Source organism: Geotrypetes seraphini, chromosome 2 (assembly GCF_902459505.1).
Source record: "Geotrypetes seraphini chromosome 2, aGeoSer1.1, whole genome shotgun sequence".
Taxonomy (NCBI): Eukaryota; Metazoa; Chordata; class Amphibia; order Gymnophiona; family Dermophiidae; genus Geotrypetes; species Geotrypetes seraphini.
In genome coordinates, this window is record NC_047085.1 from 4,745,432 (window position 1) to 4,766,598 (window position 21,167).

The following is a 21,167-nucleotide window of genomic DNA, read 5'->3' on the forward strand; positions in this document are numbered from 1 at the left end:
TTTGTCCACCTTCAGTTTTTCAAGTTGCTCATAAACACCCTCCTCCGTGAACGGCGCAGAATCTACTCCATTTTCTCGTGTAACTTTGCCAGACAATCTCGGTCCTTCTCCAGGATTTTCTTCTGTGAACACAGAACAGAAGTATTTGTTTAGCACATTTGCTTTCTCCTCATCACTCTCCACATATTTGTTCCCAGCATCTTTTAGCCTAGCAATTCCATTTTTTATCTTCCTCCTTTCACTAATATATCTGAAAAAATTTTTATCTCCCTGTTTTACATTTTTAGCCATTTGTTCTTCCGCCTGTGCCTTCGCCAAACGTATCTCTCTCTTGGCTTCTTTCAGTTTCACCCTGTAGTCCTTTCTGCTCTCCTCTTCTTGGGTTTTTTTATATTTCATGAACGCCAACTCTTTCGCCTTTATTTTCTCAGCCACTAGGTTGGAGAACCATATCGGCTTCCTTTTTCTCTTGTTTTTATTGATTTTCTTCACATAAAGGTCCGTAGCCATTTTTATCGCTCCTTTCAGCTTAGACCACTGTCTTTCCACTTCTCTTATGTCCTCCCATCCTAACTGCTCTTTCTTCAGGTACTTTCCCATTGCATTAAAGTCCGTACGTTTGAAATCTAGGACTTTAAGTATCGTGCGGCCGCTCTCCACTTTAGCCGTTATATCAAACCAAACCTCTTTCCTTCCAAACTTTTGGATATCCACAATCAGATCCTTATCAATTTGCTGATTTCCCAGTTTATTTTCTGTTCATATGCATTTATTTTATAAAGCCTGTGTGTACATTCAAATTCCACCATAGCCTTACCCCTGGAAACGTTCCAGCTCAGGTCAAATAAACTTAAGCACACGTTTTCCAGGAAATTAAAAAAACAACACGCTTTCTATAGAAATATCTTTTTTAAAAATTACCCCTTAATTTGGGCTCCTCAAATGTTAAGCTTGAACATAAGAAATGCCTCCGCTGGGTCAGACCTGAGGTCCATCGCGCCCAGCAGTCCGCTCACGCGGCGGCCCATCAGGTCCAGGACCTGTGCAGTAATCTTTTATCTATACCCCTCTATCCCCTTTTCCAGCAGGAAATTGTCCAATCCTTTCTTAAACCCCAGTACCGTTCGCTGCTCTATAACGTCCTCTGGAAGCGCATTCCAGGTGTCCACCACACGTTGGGTAAAGAAGAACTTCCTAGCATTCGTTTTGAATCTGTCCCCTTTCAACTTTTCCGAATGCCCTCTTGTTTTTTTATGTTCTGAAAGTTTGAAGAATCTGTCCCTCTCTACTCTCTCTATGCCCTTCATGATCTTGTAAGTCTCTATCATATCCCCTCTAAGTCTTCTCTTCTCCAGGGAAAAGAGACCCAGTTTCTCCAATCTCTCAGCGTATGAAAGGCTTTCCATCCCCTTAATCAGTCATGTCGCTCTCCTCTGAACTCTCTCGAGTAACACCATATCCTTCTTAAGGTATGGTGACCAATACTGGACGCAGTACTCAAGATGCGGACGCACCATTGCCCGGTACAGCGGCAGGATAACTTCTTTCGTTCTTGTTGTAATACCCTTCTTGATTATACCCAGCATTCTATTCGCTCTCTTTGCGGCCGCTGCGCACTGTGCCGTCGGCTTCATTGTCATGTCCACCATTACTCCCAAGTCCCTTTCTTGGGTACTCTCATTCAATAACATCCCTCCCATCATATAGCTGTGCCTCGGGTTTCTGATTCCCACATGCAATACTTTACACTTCTCAACATTGAACTTCATCTGCCATCTCTCTGCCCATTCCCCCAATTTGTCCAAGTCCCTTTGCAATTTTTCACAGTCCTCTTTTGTCCGAGCTCCACTAAATAGTTTGGTGTCGTCCGCAAATTTTATTATCTCACTCTTTGTTCCTGTTTCTAGATCATTTATGAATATATTAAATAGCAGCGGCCCGAGCCCTGAGCCCTGCGGAACACCACTCGTGACCTTCCTCCAGTCTGAGTAGTGTCCCTTCACCCCTACCCTCTGTTTCCTACCCACTAACCAGTTTCTGATCCATCTATGCACGTCTCCGTCCACCCCATGGTTCTTCAGTTTCCGGAGTAGACGTTCATGAGGCACCTTGTCAAAGGCTTTCTGGAAATCTAGGTATATGATGTCTATGGGGTCTCCTTTGTCCATCTGTTTGTTAATTCCCTCGAAGAAGTGCAATAAGTTAGTTAAGCACGATCTCCCCCTGCAGAAACCATGTTGGCTGGTTATCAGAAGTTCGTGTTTTTCAAAATGTTCATCAATTTTTTCTTTTATTAGTGCTTCCGCCATTTTCCCCGGAACAGAGGTCAGACTCACTGGTCTGTAGTTTCCCGGGTCTCCTCTTGATCCCTTTTTAAAGATGGGGCAACATTGGCTATCTTCCAATCCTCCGGAATCACACCTGTTTTCAGAGATAGGTTGCAAATTTATCTGGATGAGTGTAAGTGGTTATATTCAGCAGCAGGACTTAGCTGCTGACTTTGAAGGTATTTCCATAAACTTAACAGCTTTGCTGAATATTGAGCCTTCTGGGCCTTCCCACAAATAGCTGGTGCTTCTCTATTTTTCTTTTTAACATTTCTGCTGTTTCCTGTACTCCTTGGTGATATTATGGAGTAGAAATACTGCTTTTATGTCCCTGTTTATGTTCACTGCTCCTGTGTCTGAGGAATGTGTGTTTCTTCTTCCACAGGAACGCCGAGACAGTCACTTACTTCTGGCAAAATTGGAACATTCCTGTTCACAGGTGGTGTCTCAGGTACGGTACCAATCTGCAGCAGTTTTGTTAACGCTCTTACCAGGGCTGTGCCCAGGCACATATTTGAACACAGATCTACATCACTGTTCTCACCAAGAATTCAGCCCTGGACACCATTACTTCCAAGAGCTTGAAATGGTGTCCTTAAGTATTCCTGCCGATGGCTCTGCCAGTAAAAATGATTTTAAGTCTGGTCTATGTTTAGTAGTACTATACAACTGTCAGGCTTCCCAAACGAATCCTGACGACCCCCAAGCCATTTGTGTTTTCAAGATATCCACAGAGAATGCAGGAACTAACTGTGCATGCACTGGAAATATATATACACACTTACTGGTGTGTTATAAATTGTTTCCAGGCTGTTAAAGGGGAATATGGGGAGGTAAGGATGGTGTAGCTGCATTCAGAGTAAGTAATTCCCTACATGAGCATTATGTTCTGACTCCCTTTTTCTCCTGCATCTGTCATAATTAGATATGTACAATGTGCAGTGCTGCGTGCATGTACAATGCACAGTGCTGTACAATGTGCAGTGCTGCGTGCATGTACAATGTGCAGTGCTGCGTGCACTTGGTAGCACTATAGAAATAATAAATTGTTGTTGTAATAGGTATCTCTAAGCAAGCTCACCGTTGACAGTATGCATCTATAGCATTAGGTCAAATGGTCTGGTCTTAAAGATCCTGATAAAGGTGAACTCATAGGTTTCCTTGAAGAATGGATGCCCACTCAGCTTCAACTAAAACCTCAATGGGGGAAGTTCTGAATGGAGAGAGCACATAGATTGGACTCTTTGAACAGTAGTACACAACAGCTCAGGGTGGTTATTGCCAAGTTGGTAAAATTATGCAGGGAGGGGGGTCACATGATGTGGTCGTATCAGCTCTGAGCTTCCGGGCTCCTACTCTTTTCTCCTTATTTTGTGTGTTTTTTTCCTGCATGTATCCTCCCAAACCCAGAGCGATATTACTTGGTAGCATTACCCTTTTTGTTTGGGTGACACTCAACCGGGATTATGGCCACGAAAGCTCCCTGCAAGGACAAAGATAAATTGACGCATGTGGATTCCAAGATGGCCGACATGGAGAGCACAGAGACTTTGATGAGTTCGGTGTGGGTGACTGAGATCGTGGCTGAGGTGAACAGCACTATTCACTCCTGCTTGGATAAAAGCTTACAATATATTACTGATAAATTGGATGTGCTAGATGGCAGTCTTGAATCACTTACTGGGGGAGTCTTGGACTTGGACGATAATATGCAACATTTGAACTCTACCAGTCATGAGCTTCAAGTGAAAGTGCAGGCCTTGGAGTACATGGTTGATGACCTGGAGAATCGATCGTACTGGGGAAATATTCGCCTGGTGGGCTTGTCTGAATCCATTGTAGATACTGAGCTCAGAGGATTTTTGGAGTCTTGGATGGTAGATTCTTTGGCTTTACAAACCACTGTGGTGCCACTCTGGATTGAACGAGCACATAGCTTGGGCCCTAAGCACATGACAGAGGAGAGGCCATGAGTGGTTATTTTGAAGCTGTTGAACTATGCTCATAAGACAGATTCTGTAGCGCCTGTTAGACTAGTATGGTCTTTACGAATGGGTAATATACCTACATAAGAACATAAGCAATGCCTCTGCTGGGTTAGACCTGAGGTCCATCGTGCCCAGCAGTCCGCTCACGCAGCGGCCCAACAGGTCCAGGACATAGAAACATAGAAACACAGAAACATAGAAAAAAGCAGCAGAAAAGGGCTATAGCCCACCAAGTCTGCCCATTCCAAGTATCCCCTCCCCTGAATTTACTCCCTTAAAGATCCCACGTGAGTATCCCATTTTCTCTTAAAATCCGTCACGCTGCTGGCCTTTATCACCTGTACAGTAATCCTCTATCTATACCCCTCTATCCCCTTTTCCAACAGGAAATTGTCCAATCCTTTCTTGAACCCCAGTACCGTACTCTGCCCTATTACACTCTCTGAAAGCGCATTCCAGGTGTCCACCACACGTTGGGTAAAGAAGAACTTCCTAGCATTCATTTTGAATCTGTCCCCTTTCAACTTTTCTGAATGCCCTCTTGTTCTTTTATTATTCGAAAGTTTGAAGAATCTGTCCCTCTCTACTCTGTCTATGCCCTTCATGATCTTATAAGTCTCTATCATATCCCCTCTAAGTCTCCTCTTCTCCAGGGAAAAGAGACCCAGTTTCTCCAATCTCTCAGCGTATGAAAGGTTTTCCATCCCCTTTATCAGACCCTACCTCACTGCGACCAGCAGGTGGAGACTGAGAACAAACTTGTATATTAGGATAGACTTCCCCCTAGTAATCCAGTCTATCTCAGTGTCCAACAGCAGGTGGTAAGACTAATTTGGCTTGATAATTAGCAAGCTAGTTTACTGGCCTGATTTTAACTTTACTGTATAGCTTCACTTAAGTATACAGACTTTCTCCTTTCCTCATGTATTTTCCTTGAATGTCTTATTTACTATCAAGTAACTTGTAGTTCTTTTCCCTGTGTCTATGGGTTTGTTAAGTTTGTCATTAGTCATGCAAAACTCAGTTCTTGTTATGTATTGTATTGTTCCCTAAATTTTGTAATTTTAGTGTTATGTACATCGCTTAGAATTATGATTAAGCAATTAATCAAAACTATATTAAACTTGAAACTTAAACTACTGTTGACTTGAATATAAGGCGGGGGCTTAATATTCAAGTGCCATGCCATGCCAGGATCTGCACCCAGTATCCCCTCCCTCACACCCTCCCCTGCCAGGTTCTGCAGTTATCCCCCTTCCCTCCCTGCACTCAGTCCCATTCCCTACCAGGCTGTGAATCAAGCCCCCCTCCTGCCAGGCTCTGAATACTGTCCCACCTTCCTTCCCTGTACCCTCTTCTCCCTAAAAAGAGCCAACCTCATCAGTGATGTCACAATGGCTTGATTGTCCTGTACTCCCATCTGCCCTCCAACCCAGCCAGCAGATTAACCCTTCCCCTTAACTTAAACCACCTAGTGGTAGGCCGAGACAGGAGGGTCCTTCCCATCTCCTGCCTCGGCCGACACTAACAATTACCACCCTCCCTCGCTTACCTTTTCCCTGGTGGTCCAGCGTGTATTCTGCGCTGAAATTCTCCTGCAGATTGTAAAGCTAGTAGCCAGCGGCGCACTCGAGCCAGCACACAGGAGCGAGCTTTTCATGCTCCCAGCCGGCCCTGCACCGCTCCTTGATAGGCTGCCGCCAGTTCTTGCGGCTCTCGAGGCAGCCTATCAAGGAGTGGTGCAGGGCAGGCTGGGAGTACTAAAAGCTTGATCCTGTATGCCAAGGATTTCAGCGTGGCATACACGCTGGACCACCAGGGAAAAGGTACACGAGAGAGGGAAGGAGAGAGGGTGGTAATTGTTAGTGTTGGCTGGGGCAGGAGACAGGAGGGACCCTCCTGTCCCGGCCTAAGGCAGGCCTGCAGGAAGTCTGGGAGGGTTTTGGGTGGTCACTGGGGGATGACCCGAATATAGGCCAAGACCCCCATTGGGCCATTTTTTTTTTCTTTTTAGCCCCAAAATCTCATCCTATATTCGAGTATATATAGTAATTTATCAAATTAACATGCCTTTACATGTAGAAATCCCACTTTGGAATTGCCCTCTGTAAGGATGAGAGTGCACACATATATTTTATGGAGTCATAATTGGGCCTTGTAAGGAAGGCAGAAGAAGAGAGTCTTAAGATGGGCTAAAAAAAGAGGTAGCAGTTGAGGAAAATGTACTGACTTAGGCAAGATCCTGTATCAGACCTTGTGTGATGGGATTGTGTTGATCTCCCAACTTACACTGAAGATCATGGTTCATGCAATTGAGGAAGAGGAAAATACCTTGAGCTTTGAATGTTGCATAGACATTGTGCTCACATATAGGGGAATTTAGTAAGTGCTGTGTAAAAATGTTTAAGATGATTAATCAGCCTTTCCACACTTTGGTTCTGTTCAGGCACTTTTACAAGCCAATGATGAAGAGGGGAGTTTCCAAGTGGATGGCTCAGACAGCAGTATTCCTAGCCTCTGCTTTCTTCCATGAGGTAAGGGTCTTCCTTCTCTGCACCTGGAATAGTCTGGGTGAGCGATTGTACTAGTAAAAGCATTGCTATATTAGGATAGAGTGAAGTTCATCAAGCCCAGCAGGGATCAATTCAGATCAAGACTAAATAGGTTTCATGTTGCTTATCCAAAGAATAATCCGTGGATGTTCTACACTGCCACCTTAACGTGTGTGTTTTTTTTTAGTTTGAAACATTTTTATTGAGAAGCAAACAGACATATAAAGCTAACACAACCAAGCAGTATCCAAGGAACAGAACAAGTACAGCACATAGTCCAAGAGAAGAGGGAAGAGGGAGTGGGAACAATAACAATAATACTAGTCAATCAGAATAGAGGCAAGCCTCCCTCCCCCCACGCGATAAACCAGCCAGTGCCCAGCAGGGCCTAGGTCACACAGAGCAGCCAAGGAAAACCTGCAGACCACCACACAGTCTGTCAGTTTACTCCCTTTATCCCTAAAGAAGAAAACCCCCACAATCAAGCAAGACGGAAACCCCACCCACACCCCTCAGTGATATGAGAAAGAAAGAAGAAGAGAAAAAAGATTACCACAGCAGCCTCACAGAGGATCAGCAGAAGCAGCAGTGACCTGTTCCCAAAGAGACCTATACAGCTGACTAGGCCCCTCTTGATGCCCTTCTAGACCCCACAACTCCCAATGGGCCATGTCCCGAAGTGCCCACTTCATCCCACCAGCACCGGGGGTTTTGCATCTATCCACTTTCAGAGTACACCCCGTTTAGCTACAAGAAGGGCAACATAAGACAAATCGCCAATGGGCAGCAGTAAATCCCTGATCCAAGAATTCCACCTCATGACCCAGAACTAGAATATGATAAGACCACTGAACCGGCACCCCCAGGATCTGGACAATGAAATCCAAAACCCCATTCCAGTAAACACCCAATATCAGGCATTCAATAAGCATGTGCAATAGAGTCCCAGATGCGCGCTCACATTTCATGCAAGACGCCGAATCCCATAAGCCAGCCTGCAACCCCCTGAGCCGGATAAAGTAGGTACAGTGAAGCAGTTTAAACTGGATTTCTGCAACTGTGCATTACATACCCCAGCAGTTTCATTAGAGAAACATGCCCGAAGCTCCTCCGGAGTAACAACCTCCCCCATCACCCCAGATCACTTAGAAGCCAACCTAGGCAGCAGGATGTCCTCCTGCTCTGCCTGCGCAGTCAGGTAGAAATGCCGCAACTGAAGGTAAGCCAAAAATGGCATGCAAGGCAAGACCCAGGTGGTGCACAGGATGTTGAAGGAGGGAAAAACAAAAGGGTCAGAGCCCACCGAGGACATATGACCCATACAAAGACGAGAACCGAATCGCGCCTCAATACCCCCCGGTGGTCCCACACCTGAAAAGCCCAGTTACCCTGACCCCTGCCAATCTGATGCTACCACCACTGCAGCGCCCTGCGTAAAGGAGACAACCAAACCGAGGCAATACCCAAGCGGGGATGGCGCCACTGAGGGCAAGTCAAGCATGCTAACGCATGATAAGGAGCCGTCCAAGAATCAAACAAGCCCCCTGGAACAAAGCGAGATTCTGCGGTGAAGAGCTCATGAACCCAACATAGCAGGGCTGCAACATTTATAAAAATGAAGGTCCAGCAAAGCCAACCCCCCCCTCCCCGTCACATCTCTGGGTAAGCATCCGCCAGCTTGTACGTGCTCTCTTATTGTGCCAAATGAAGGAACCGATAAAAGAACAGTAAGAGCGTTCATCCGCAGACTTAAGCCAAAGAAGGATCATCTGTAGAGGATAGAGTAGCTTAGGGAGCAAAACCATCTTCACAAGGGCAATTCTACCAGACAAAGAGAAAGGCAGATCTTCCCAGCAAGCACAGTAGTCCTGTAAAGTTTTCAGCCGGTCAGAGATGTTACGGCAGTAAACAGTAGACCAATCCGCAGTAAGGAAAATTCCCAAATATTTAAGTTCCCCACTTGCCCAACGGAACGGGAAAGCTGGATCAGAGTGCGAGACACATGGGGAGGAGACAGGTAAGGCCTCCGATTTGCTGAAGTTGATACATAGGCCCAAGAACGCACCAAACGTCCCAATAAGGGTAGTCAAGCGGGGGATCGATTCCCGAGCCCTGCTCACAAACAACAACATATCATCCGCAAAGAGAGTAATTTTACATTCCTCATTACCCACCCGAATGTCCGAAATGTCTAAGCAGATCCGGATTTTGTGAGCTAGAGGCTCCAAGGTTAAAATGAATAACAGCGGGGATAAGGGGCAACCCTGTTGCGTGCCCCGAAATAAGGAAAAGGAGGCCGTTCGCTTATTAATGAGTAGCTGGGCCATGTGGGATGAATAAAGATGAGTTATCCACTGATGGAAGGACCCTGTAATACCAAATTGTTGTACCACCCAAAAAAAGGTAAGGCCAAGTCAACTTATCAGAGGCCTTTTCCGCGTCCAGACTAGCCAAAAGATTGTCACCTACTTGGCTCCTACCCTCCCTAAGGGCCACCAACGCCTGTAGGATATTGGAGGATGCAAAACATCCTGGTACGTAGCCAACCTGGTCAGCATGGATCAGGGAGGGAATCACCTGGGCTAGCCTACTCGCCAGAATCGCTGTAAGAAGCTTCATATCTTGGTTCAACAAAGAGATAGGGATCTTCCCTGGCTTCGGTAGAACCACCACGTGAGCATGACTCTGTGTAGGGAGGACGCGACCAGTGCTCTGCATGTCTGCGAACAGAGCCACCAGGGCTGGTCCTATCTGAGGTTTCAGAATTTTGTAAAATTCAGGCCCCATCCTGTCTGGTCCAGGGGCTTTCGCCAGCTTCAACTTCCCCACTGCGGTATGAATCTCGTCACATGAGAGATGGGTGCATTCAACATAAGTAACTGTTGTTCCGACACCCGAGGTAGGGCAATATCTCGAAAGAAAGAATCATGGGCTGCCAGATCATAAGGGCCCGGCCCATAAAGGTCCTGATAAAAGTGAACAAATTGGTCCTGTATCTCTGTCTCCTCCATATGAACATTATGATTACTCGCCCGAATACGAGAAATGCGAGTAGCCTTCCGAAACGGCCTCACCAAATTAGCCAATAATTTGCCTGCCTTATTACCCCATTGATACAACCGAAACTTGTAAACATCAATATGTGACATAGCACGCTTGGTGAAAATAGTGTCTACTTGTTTACGCAGGCTCAAATATGCTGCGCGATTATCCTCCGAGGGCTGCACATGTAAGGCAATCCTACACAGACGCAATTGCCGAGTAAGAGACACCAGTGCCGCGTCCCGTTGTCGGCGCTGCTTTACCGTATAGGCGATGATCCGCCCCCGTAGAAAGGCTTTGGGGGCTTCCCAAAAAATGGTATCGGAGACCTCCCCTCCTGCATTGGTTTGGTAATAAAAATCCCATTCCGCCGTGAGATATTCATGAAAAGTTTTATCCAAGTAGAGTGTGGCATTAAGACTCCAGATGCAATCATGGACAGGCCCCTGCCAGTGTATAATGGAGGGATACAGCGGCGTGGCCACTGAAGGGAACATCAAGGATATGTGTGCGCACCACCTGGCCAATGGACTATGACGACAGTAAAATGTAATCCAGTCTAGAATGAGTATGATACACTCCAGAATAGAATGTAAAATCTACTTCCCCTGGATGATGAGCCCTCCACACATCAATCAGGCCCAACTCGCTCATCAGAAAATTTACGCCAATCTGTTCGTTGTCTCCCCACACCACCCTGGGAGGTTTACAGTCTATCATAGGGTCACTAGTAATGTTAAAATCTCCTGCCACAATGGGTTCATAATTGGGTAAGGCCAACAGATGAGCCAGCACAGTGGAAAAGAACAAGTGAGCGTATACATTCGGGCCATATATATTGCACAAGACCACACGTCTATCCTGAAGGGTGCCAGCCCAGAGGACGAAACAGCCCTGAGTGTCCACAATAGTTTTGTGTTGGACCGCCACCACTGCCTTGTGGATAAGGATAGCGACACCCCTCTGCCTAGAATTATAGGAAGAGTAGACAGCCTCCCCCACCCAATCCCTCACCAATTTGGAGTGTTCACTAGAAGTAAGGTGCGTCTCCTGTAAAAAGGCTACCGATACCCTCTCTCTCTTCAGAAAAGACAACACCTTACGTTTGATGAGAGAAATGAAAACCATCCACATTAAGAGTTGTATAAGTCAGGTCAGCCATAGCCATGAGAACTGCAAAGATGAAACAAAAAGGTAAATGTATAGACGTCCCAGGAGGCCTCCTAGCTGAGCCCCCAGAGAGAGGAAAAAGAGGGAAAACTCCCAGTCGCTGAGAGGAACCCACCCCCCATCCCCCCTCAAAGACCACCCCATCCACCAAGCACCCGTTTCAGACAACACCCACCACACAACCCACCACAAAGCACTCTTACCCCCACACATTCCCCCATCCCCGCACCCCCACACCATCCTCAACAACCTTCCCTAACCCCACTATGTGAAGTAAAAAAAACCCACCCAAGAATACCCACTCCCACCCCCGCTCCACCCAAGCAATAAGAAAAGGAAAAAGGAATGATCCACAGAATAACCAGCAATACCAAACAACAACCAAAACTCCCATAAAATAGACCCAGCAGAATATAAACAGGCATGGGAACTACACATAGAAAGGAAAAGAGGAGTTCAAGAAACAAAACATGGATCCCAAAAGTATCTGGGCAATGCAAATGGGCAACATCTAATGGAGCCGCAGCCACCCCAGCAGGCATAAACCTCATTGGGGGCATCCCAGCGTACACATCTGTAAAGGCCAGAGGTGGTCCAAGCAAGCCCCCCAAACTCCATCCCAGCTCCGCAGGCCCAGAAGCCAGCCAAGTAGTCAGTAAGCAGGTCCCGCCAGGCAACTGGGCAGCCAAGATACAGTGCATCTTAGTCAACAAACCGCCAGCAGGCAAGGCCCATGTAGGGCCAAAGAGATAAATCAGGTGAATGGTAGAAGCACTGCCCATAGCTCATCCAAGACCCAGTGCCGCCCAGGGTAGAAGCTGACAGTCCCAGGCTCCAAGGTAGAAAAATTACAGCAGTTCCCACGATTGACCCCAAGGGAAGGTTCACGGAGCTGCCGCTCCCCACAGACCCTCTGTGTAGAAACATAGAAAGATGACAGCAGAAAAGGGCTATAGCCCATCAAGTCTGCCCACTCTACTGTCCCACCCCATTAAGTCAGAGTGCTGCTCGACCCACGTAGAGATCCCACGTGGATGTCCCATTTATTCTTAAAGTCAAGCACGCTAGTGGCCTTGATCACCTGCACCGGTAGTTTGTTCCAGTGATCCACCACCCTTTCTGTAAAGAAATACTTCCTGGTGTCACCACCAAATCTCCCTCCTCTGAGTTTGAGCGGGTGCCCCCTTGTGACTGAAGGTCCCTTAGGAAAGAATATGTCGTTTTCCACCTCGACACGACCTGTGACGTACTTAAATATCTCAATCATGTCACCCCTCTCCCTGCGCTCTTCTAAAGAGTAGAGCTGCAACTTGCCCAGTCTTTCCTCGTATGAGAGACCCTTGAGTCTGGAGACCATCCTAGTGGCCATTCGCTGGACTGACTCAGCTCGAAGTACATCTTTACGGTAATGTGGCCTCCAGAACTGCACACAGTACTCCAGATGAGGTCTCACCATGACTTCAGGTTTACGGCTGAAGAAGCTTCTATTGATACATCCCATCATCCTCCTTGCCTTGGATGAGGCCTTCTCTACTTGTTTGGCAGCCTTCATGTCTGCACTGATGATTACTCCCAAGTCCCGTTCTTCTGAGGTCTTAGCTAGTGTTTCTCCATTCAAGGTGTATGTTCTGCATGGATTTCTGCTGCCGAGATGCATCACCTTACACTTCTTTGCGTTGAAGCCCAGCTGCCATGTTGAGGACCAGTTTTCCAACTTGATCAGATCCTGCGCCATACCATAGGTCTTCAATGCCGCCAGGTTGTCACAGAAGTGGGGTCCAGAGGCTGCCTGAATGCGTACCCGCGCCGGGAACAGCATGGTGAAGCGGACGCCCCGATTCCTCAGCTCAGTGCAGTAAGGGGCTAGGGCACGTCTGCTGGCTGCAACTGCAGGCGAGTAGTCATTGAAAAGAAGCATTTTCTTACCCTCATACTCCGAGCCAGCCTTCCGATACAGGGCAAGAATTTGATCTTTAATCGCTGTGTTCAGAAAGCGGGCGATCACAGGGCGTGGTTTTGTTTCACCCTGGCAGAGGTTACCAATATGGTGGATCCGCTCCACCACCGCCCGCGCCACGGCCAGATTCAGGCCCACCTGCTCCGGCGGCCACCGCTCCACCAGCTTCCACAGGTCTGTGTTGCGGACGCTCTCCGGTAAGCCCAGGATCCGCAGATTATTTCGATGCCCGCAGTTCTCCTGGTCTTTCAAACGGGCTTGGAGGGTGGTGCATTGAGTCTCTAGGGCTCTGATGCGTTCAGCATCCCGAGTACCTTGATATTCTTGTGCCGATACCCTGTTTTCCAGCTGGGACCTGTGCCGCTCCACGCTGTCTTTAATATCATTCACGGACGCCTGGAATTTGGTCAATTTGTCATTGATGAGTGCCGAGAGGTGCCTCAGGAGCTCCCACAGTGTTTCTTCTTGCAGAGCCACTGTTATTCGCGCCGTAGGCCCTTCCGATGCCATTTTCGGGGACTGCTTGTAGCGGGGCGGCCGTGGGGCCTTAGCGGGCATAACACTACCAGTTTGCCTCAGTACACTCCGAGATGCACACCCTCCGATGCCTGCAGGTAATCGGCACCAAGTAATCCAGCGTGTGCGCCAGGAAAGAAGGTCTGACCGGCAAAAAAGGGCGATTTAGAGCAGGGGGAGGCCGAAGCTCAGGCAAAGAGCCACCACTCAGCAGCGCATCAACACGTGACCCCACCTTAACGTTTTATAGATTTTTCTTCCAAGAACTAGTCCAAACATTTTTTAAACTCTGCTATGCTATCTGCTTTTGCCACATTCTCTGACAACAAATTCCACAGGGGTCTGTGCTGGGACCACTCTTTTTTAACATATTTATAAATGATCTGGAGATGGGAATAACTAGTCAGATAATTTAAATTAGCTAATGATGCAAAGTTGTAAAATTGAAAGTGGACCTTAGGAAACTGGGCATCAAAATGACAGAAGATGTTTAATGTGAGCATATGGAAAAAAGAAGCCTAGACTTTAGCTATGTGATGCAAGATTCCACATTAGGAGTCACTGCCCAGGAAAATAATCTAGGTGTCGTCGGTGAGGATACTTTGAAACCCTCAACTCAGTGTGCAAATAGAATGTTAGGAATTATCAGGAAAGGAATGGAAAATAAAGATAAAAATGTTATAATGCCTTTGTATCGCTGGATGGTGCAGCTACACCATGAATACTGTGTGCAATTCTTGTTACCATATCTTAAAAAACATAAAGCAGAATTAGAAAAGATACAGAGAAGGGTGTCAAAAATGATAAAAGGAACTGGGACAACTTCCCTGTGAGAAAAGGCTAGAGCTTTTCAGCCTGGAGAAGAGACGGCCAAGGGGAGATATGATACAAGTCTATAAAATACTGAGTAGAGTGAAATGGGTCGATTGAATTGCTTATTCTTTCCAAAAATACTAGGACTAGGGGGCATGCAGTGAAGCTACTAAGTTGTAGATTTAATACAAACCGGAAGAAATATTTCTTCATTCACATGTATTAAAAATCTGAAATTTGTTGCCACAGAATGTGGTGAAAGCAGTTAGATTAACAGGGTGTGGCATCACCTGGAGTATTGCATTCAATTCTGGTCTCCTTATCTCAAGAAAGATATAGTGGCACTAGAAAAGGTTCAAAGAAGAGTGACCAAGATGATAAATGGGATGGAACTCCTCTTGAATGAGGAAAGACTAAAAAGGTTAGGGCTCTTCAGCTTGGAAAAGAGACGGCTGAGGGGAGATATGATTGAAGTCTACAAAATCCTGAGTGGAGTAGAACGAGTACAAGTGGATTGATTTTTCACTCTGTCAAAAATTACAAAGACTAGGGGACACTCAATGAAGTTACAGGGAAATACTTTTAAAACCAATAGTAGGAGCTGAGATCCAAGATCAAGTTTCAAGTTTATTTAATTTTTGATGAATCGCCTATTACAATTACTAGGCGATGTACATGTTATAATTTAGATAGAAGAAACTTACAAAATAAATTCAAATTTCAAATATATAAAAAAAAAAAAATACAAACATGAATTTGAGGAATGGGGTTAAAAGTTACAATATTTGGGTTAATTTAAAAAAAAAAAAAGGAATAAAAACATAAGGAAGGGATTTATTCAACCAAAGCACAATGTATGAGAAAAACAAATTTTAAATTAGTTGAAAAAACAAATGTTAAAAATCGTAGGCATCTTTAAATAAATGGGTCTTTAACAGTATTTTAAATTTTACACTATCTTGTTCAGATCGAATATACTGAGGCAGCGTATTCCACCATTGAGGGCCCATAATTACATTACATTACATTACATTAATGACTTCTATTCCGCCTGTACCTTGCAGTTCTAAGCGGATTACAACAAAAAGATAACTGGACATTTCCAGGAATAGGAATACAATTAACGACGTAGGGCCTAATACATCTAAACGATAGCTGGACGTTTTCAGGAAGAGGAATACAGTTAAAGGCGTTAGGTCTAAATCACATGTTGAAGGGAGGATCCTAAGAAGGGGAGAGAGGGGAGAGGAGTGGGGTTAGGAAATTAGAATGTATTTCTTGAATAGTATGGTTTTGATTTCTTTTCGAAAAGCTTTGAGGTCAGTTGAAGCTGTCAGTAGGTTGGTGATGGAGGGGTCCAATTTAGCTGCATGTGTTGCTAGTAGGTTGTCGTACATCTTTTTGCGCTTAGTTCCTTTATAAGGGGGGTAGGAGAAAGGGGACTGGGTTCTCCTTTGTCTGGAATAGAGGTTCCTATTTAGGCGGTTGTTTAAGTGGGAGGGTGCCGTTCCGTTTAATGTTTTGAATATTATGCAATATAGCTTAAATTGGATGCGGGCTTGTATTGGAAGCCAGTGTGAATCTAGGAAGGCGTTGGTGATGTGGTCAAATTTTCGAAGGGAATAGATCAGTCTGAGGGCAGTGTTCTGGACAGTCTGTAGTTGTTTTATTAGGTAGGTGGGACAAGGAAGGTAGAGGATATTGCAATAGTCCAGTAGACTTAGGACTAGGGATTGAACTATGAGTCTGTATTGTTCTTTGCCGAAGAATTTTCTAATTTTGCGAAGGTTGCGCATGGTAAAGAATGCTTTTTGTGTGATTTTGTTGATTTGCACCTGAAGAGTGCAACATCTATCTACTGTTACTCCAAGGAGTTTGAGAGTGGTCTGTATAGGATATTTGGTGGTTTTTATTTCTAGTTCTGTTATCGAGGGGGTTTTGTCTTTTTCAAGCAGTAGAAATTTAGTTTTGTCTGGATTGAGCTTCAGTTTGTGTTCTGTCATCCAGTTTTCCACTATTTCTAGGGTTTTTACCAGGTTATCTGTTGTAGTGGGGTCTTGTGAGTCAAAGGGAAGGAGTATGGTTATATCGTCTGCATAGCTGAATGAGGTTACTTCGAGTTTGTCTAATAGGGTACCATAACTGTATATATATCTAATCTTCTGGTCCCAATAATCTTTAATGACGGTACCGAGAGGAGATTTTGCTCAGATGATCGCAGTGAACGTTTCGGTTTGTAAGGAATCAGTGATTTGGAAATGAACTGTGGTTCGTTAGATGCTAATGTCTTAAAAATAAGAAATAATATTTTAAACATGATCCTGTGGCCGATAGGTAACCAATGCGCATCTTTCAAGAGAGGGGAAACATGGTCAAACTTTTTTGCATTATAAATTAATTTTACGGCTGTGTTCTGAATTATTTGTAATCTCCTTTTTTCTTTATTAGTAATATTTAGAAATAAAGTGTTACAATAATCAATTTTTGATATTATAAAAGAGTGGATTAATATTTTCAAAGAAGATATGGAAAGAAATTTGGAAATTGATCTAATCTGACGAAGTTTATAAAAACAGTTTTTAACACTGAGGGAGATATAATCATGGTATGAAAGTTTCTCGTCTATCAATATACCAAGAATTTTAACCGAGGAAACCAAATTAATTGGAATGTTATTAAGGTAAAAAGGTTTTATAAGTGATAATTCTTTCTTCCAAGTAAATAGAACGGATTTAGTCTTGTTAATATTTAAAGCCAGTTTATTTATATCAAGCCAATTTTGAATTTGTTCCAATTTTTGGTTTATAGCCAAAATTTCTGAGTGATTTTCGGGATCCAAGGGATGTATAAGCTGGATATCATCCGCATAAGAGAATGGTATAAAACCTAAGGCCTGACTGATTTCTAATAACGGAGATAAGAAAATGTTAAATAATAAAGGGGATAAGATGGAACCTTGGGGAATTCCAAATGTTGAAGTAAACGAATTAGAATTTTCATTATTAAATCTGACTGAGGAGGTTCGATTTGTAAGGTAAGATTTAAACCATTGTAATACACTTTCATTTATTCCTTTTTCCTCAAGTCTATATAGGAGTAGATCATGATCTATGGTGTCAAAGGCAGCCGAAATGTCAAGGGAGAAAAGAATAACGGATCTATGGTGATCTAAATAGTATTGGATGTTAGAAGTCAATCTTATTAAGGAGTATTCAGTGTTATGAAATTTTCTGAATCCGGTTTGATTCGGATGTAGTGCGTTTGTTTTCTCAATAAAATCAGAAAGCTGATTAAAAATCAGCTTTTCTGTTAATTTTGCAATAAATGGTATATTAGTGATTGGCCGATAATTTGATACTTCATTTAAACTAATTTTGTGATCTTTGACAATAGGAGTAATGGAAGCCTTTTTCCAATGGGATAGTACTGTAGATGTAAGCAGACTATTTCGGATAAGAGATAATATGAATGGCCCAAAATGAGAAAAATATTTCTTTAAGTAGAATGGAGGCATCAGATCAAATTGAGAACTTTTTAAATTCATTTGTAGAAATAAGGATTCAATATCTCGAAGAGAAGGAATTTTGAAATTTGAACATTTTGATGTCGGAATTAATTTAGAAGAAGAATTAGAACTATTTGAGATAGAAGATATAGATTGCGTAAATGAGTTTCGGATTTTGTTTATTTTTTGAACGAATGCATCTGCTAATTCTTGGGCTTTTAGAGAAGAGTTTTGAAAGGAGTTATTTTTATTGTTTTTTGGATCCATAGATTTTAAGATTTTGTATAGTATCGACGTGTTTTTTGCTTTTTCTATTTTTTTGGAGTAATATCGTTTTTTAACCGAATTAATTTTGGTTTTATACACTGAAACCTTATCTCTATATAATTGAAGATTCTCCATTGTTTTATTCTTTCTCCATTTTCTTTCAAGAGAACGCACTTGTTGTTTAATTAATTTTAATTCTGAATTGTACCAAGGATTAGTGATTCGACGAAGGGAGAGAGGTTTAAGTATTAATGGAGATAATTTATCAAGGAGAGTTAGCAAAGATGAATTCCATGCCGACATTTGAGTTTCAATGGAGTCTGAATGTGTTGTCAAAATTTCTGGGTCCAGTAAAGAAGTTATGTCTATATTTTCTAGATTGTCAAATTCTCTATAGGATATAATTTTAGTTTTAGAAGGTATGGAACGGTTAGTAATATTAACGGAATTAAAAATAAATGTTATGAAATGATGATCAGACCAGGGTATAGGTACAACTGAAATATCTAAAAGATTTGATTGTTGAGATTGTGGTAACAATATCATGTCTAATATATGATTGGCTATGTGAGTAGGAATTGTAATTTGTGGAAGCATCTGAAGGGGCATTAAGATAGTAAGTAGGTCCTTCGTGTTAACATTGTCAAAATCACCGAAATGTACGTTAAGATCACCTAATATAACTGGAATGGTGGTTGAAGACGAAAAGTCGAAAATAATATCCTGTAGTTGTGTCAGTTTATTTAAATCAATGGGTGGTGGTACATATAATAGTAGAAAATGAATCTGATTATTTATATTACATTTTAATTGTAGAAATTCGTTTGTAGATGCTTTCGGGGATTGATCGATTAAGTTTAAAAAATTATGATTATAGATAACCGCAAGTCCTCCACCCCTACGGTTATGACGATGATTGTAAAGGAAATTGTAATTGGAAGGACAACAGTATGATAAGTAGGCTTCTTCACCCTCTAATAGCCAAGTTTCTGTAATGAATAAAGCGTGTAGTTTTTTATTTTCAATTTCATCTTTAATTAAGTGATATTTGTTTTTAATGGATCTAGTATTAATTAAGCCTAATCTAAAATCACTAGTACAGCTTGTTTCTGTGCTATTACTGGAGGTATTAGAGATAGGAATTTGTATAAGAGAAGAATAAGTTAATTTGTGTTTTTTATTAAATATAGGTCTATGTCCCCAAAAAGGTGGAATACTGTTTCCAATTGAGTTTGTTAACATATTGTGGAATGTTTGCTTGTTAAGATCAGAAGTCTGATTAAATGTGGATAAAAAGTTTAGCAGTAAAAAATTAATGAACATAAGTAAAAGTAGATTATTGATTATTAAAAAAATGTTAGGGATTTGGGATTTTAATTCGCCCTCAGGATGCGCACGAAGGAGCTGGCTTATATAGATCATCAGCTGACCTGATGGGGGAGGTATCCGGCGCTCCGCCGCTGTGCGGCGGCAGAAAGAGCTGTAACGCTAGTGTAAGATGGTGTTTAGACCAGACGCTAGGTGAGGAACTCCTCGCTAGCATTCTCAAATATCCTTTTCCCCTTTACCTTTAGAATTGCGGTTCGCTGCAGGATGCTCTGAAATTGCCAGTTATTGATATTATTTTTTTTTTAGCCGGCATTAGTGATTACCTTAGTGGGCCCTGTAAGACGCTGTGGGACCAGGCGAAAGACGGGACCTGATAATGGGGAAGAGGAAGGGAGTGACCCGGCTGACTCCTCCGGTGTCTGCAACTTCTAAGACAATCCAGACGACACTAGATGGAGGGATTACTCGCCAGTCAAGGGAGACAGCCCCGACTCTAGTAGGAACGCCGAGTATATCGGCGAGCCTAAGTGATGATCGGGTTTCCCTTAGCCCGATCCAGGGGTGAAGTCTTGACCAACCCGAAAGAAGAAGCCCTGCAGGGAGAGTGGCTAAACAATCTACCCAGGAAGGCAGCTCATTGAATATCCCCAGAGGAGTAGTAGGAGAAAAAGAACTTTCCACTGAAGCCCAGACATTGGCTCTACATGCAGAGGCAGGGGAAAATCCAACTTCTGTAAGATATAGTTTGGACAGTTGACTAAGCCCGCAGTGGTAAATTTAGAGGAACTTTGGAGGGCTATTGAAATCAAGGACTCTAACCTCCAGAAGGCAACGACTATTGTTCAGCATGATTATGTCTCTGTCAGCTCTCAGGTAGAAGCCCATGAGAAATTGTTAAAACAGCATGGAGATGATAGAAAAAAGCATGAAGAACAGATCATTCAAATTAGAAATGTAGAGACGGAGATTATTAAAGAGAGATCTTCTATTAAAAAAACCCTCGAATATATGGAAAATAAGCAAAGAAGAAACAACTTAAGACTGAATTTTCCTAAATCTCCAGTATTATATCTGATTGAGATGGGAAAGTTCTCTGGAAGTAGTCACGGAGAGATCCATTCTCTTGGTGACATTTGCCCTGGAGCATGACAGAGACTTAGGGCTCCTTTTACAAAGCTGCGCTAGGGCCTTAACACGCGGAATAGCGAGTGCTAGCCGCTACTGCCTGGCTAGAAAACCCAGAGGAAAAGCGGGGAGGTGGGGTGGTGGGAATGTGGGGAAGCCGAAAGCTATGAGGGTAAAGGCTGAGGGCAAAGCGGAAGCACAGGGAACAGGAGAACTGCCCGAAATTCAAGGGGAGGCGGCCCAGGTAAATGCAGAGGTGGAGGAAAAACGACGGGACCTGCGGTGCTTATACGCAAATGCAAGAAGCCTCATGGCCAAGATGGGTGAACTAGAAGTCGTGGCCAAGGGGGAGGACATGGATATCATTGGAATTACAGAAACCTGGTGGACAGAGGAAAATCAATGGGATGTGGCGCTGCCGGGGTACAAGCTCTACAGGAGGGACAGGACCCACAAGAAGGGGGGAGGCATAGCACTATATATAAAGGACTCTATCTACTCGGTCGGGATGGATATGGCAACGAAGGCAGAGGGGCTGGAATCGCTATGGGTCAAATTGCCGGGAAACAAGGGTGC

At 43.8% G+C, this 21,167-nt stretch overlaps 1 protein-coding gene across 1 annotated transcript in view; it reads left to right on the plus strand.

Annotated features, from left to right (window-relative positions):
* The window catches only part of DGAT1 (diacylglycerol O-acyltransferase 1), a 286,769-nt gene that overhangs the window by 239,845 nt on the left and 25,757 nt on the right, over positions 1-21,167 (plus strand). The window contains exons 14-15 of the mRNA XM_033933026.1: positions 2,713-2,778; positions 6,762-6,849. Coding sequence (XP_033788917.1) covers positions 2,713-2,778; positions 6,762-6,849 — 154 coding nt within the window. The remainder of the gene's footprint in view (positions 1-2,712; positions 2,779-6,761; positions 6,850-21,167) is intronic.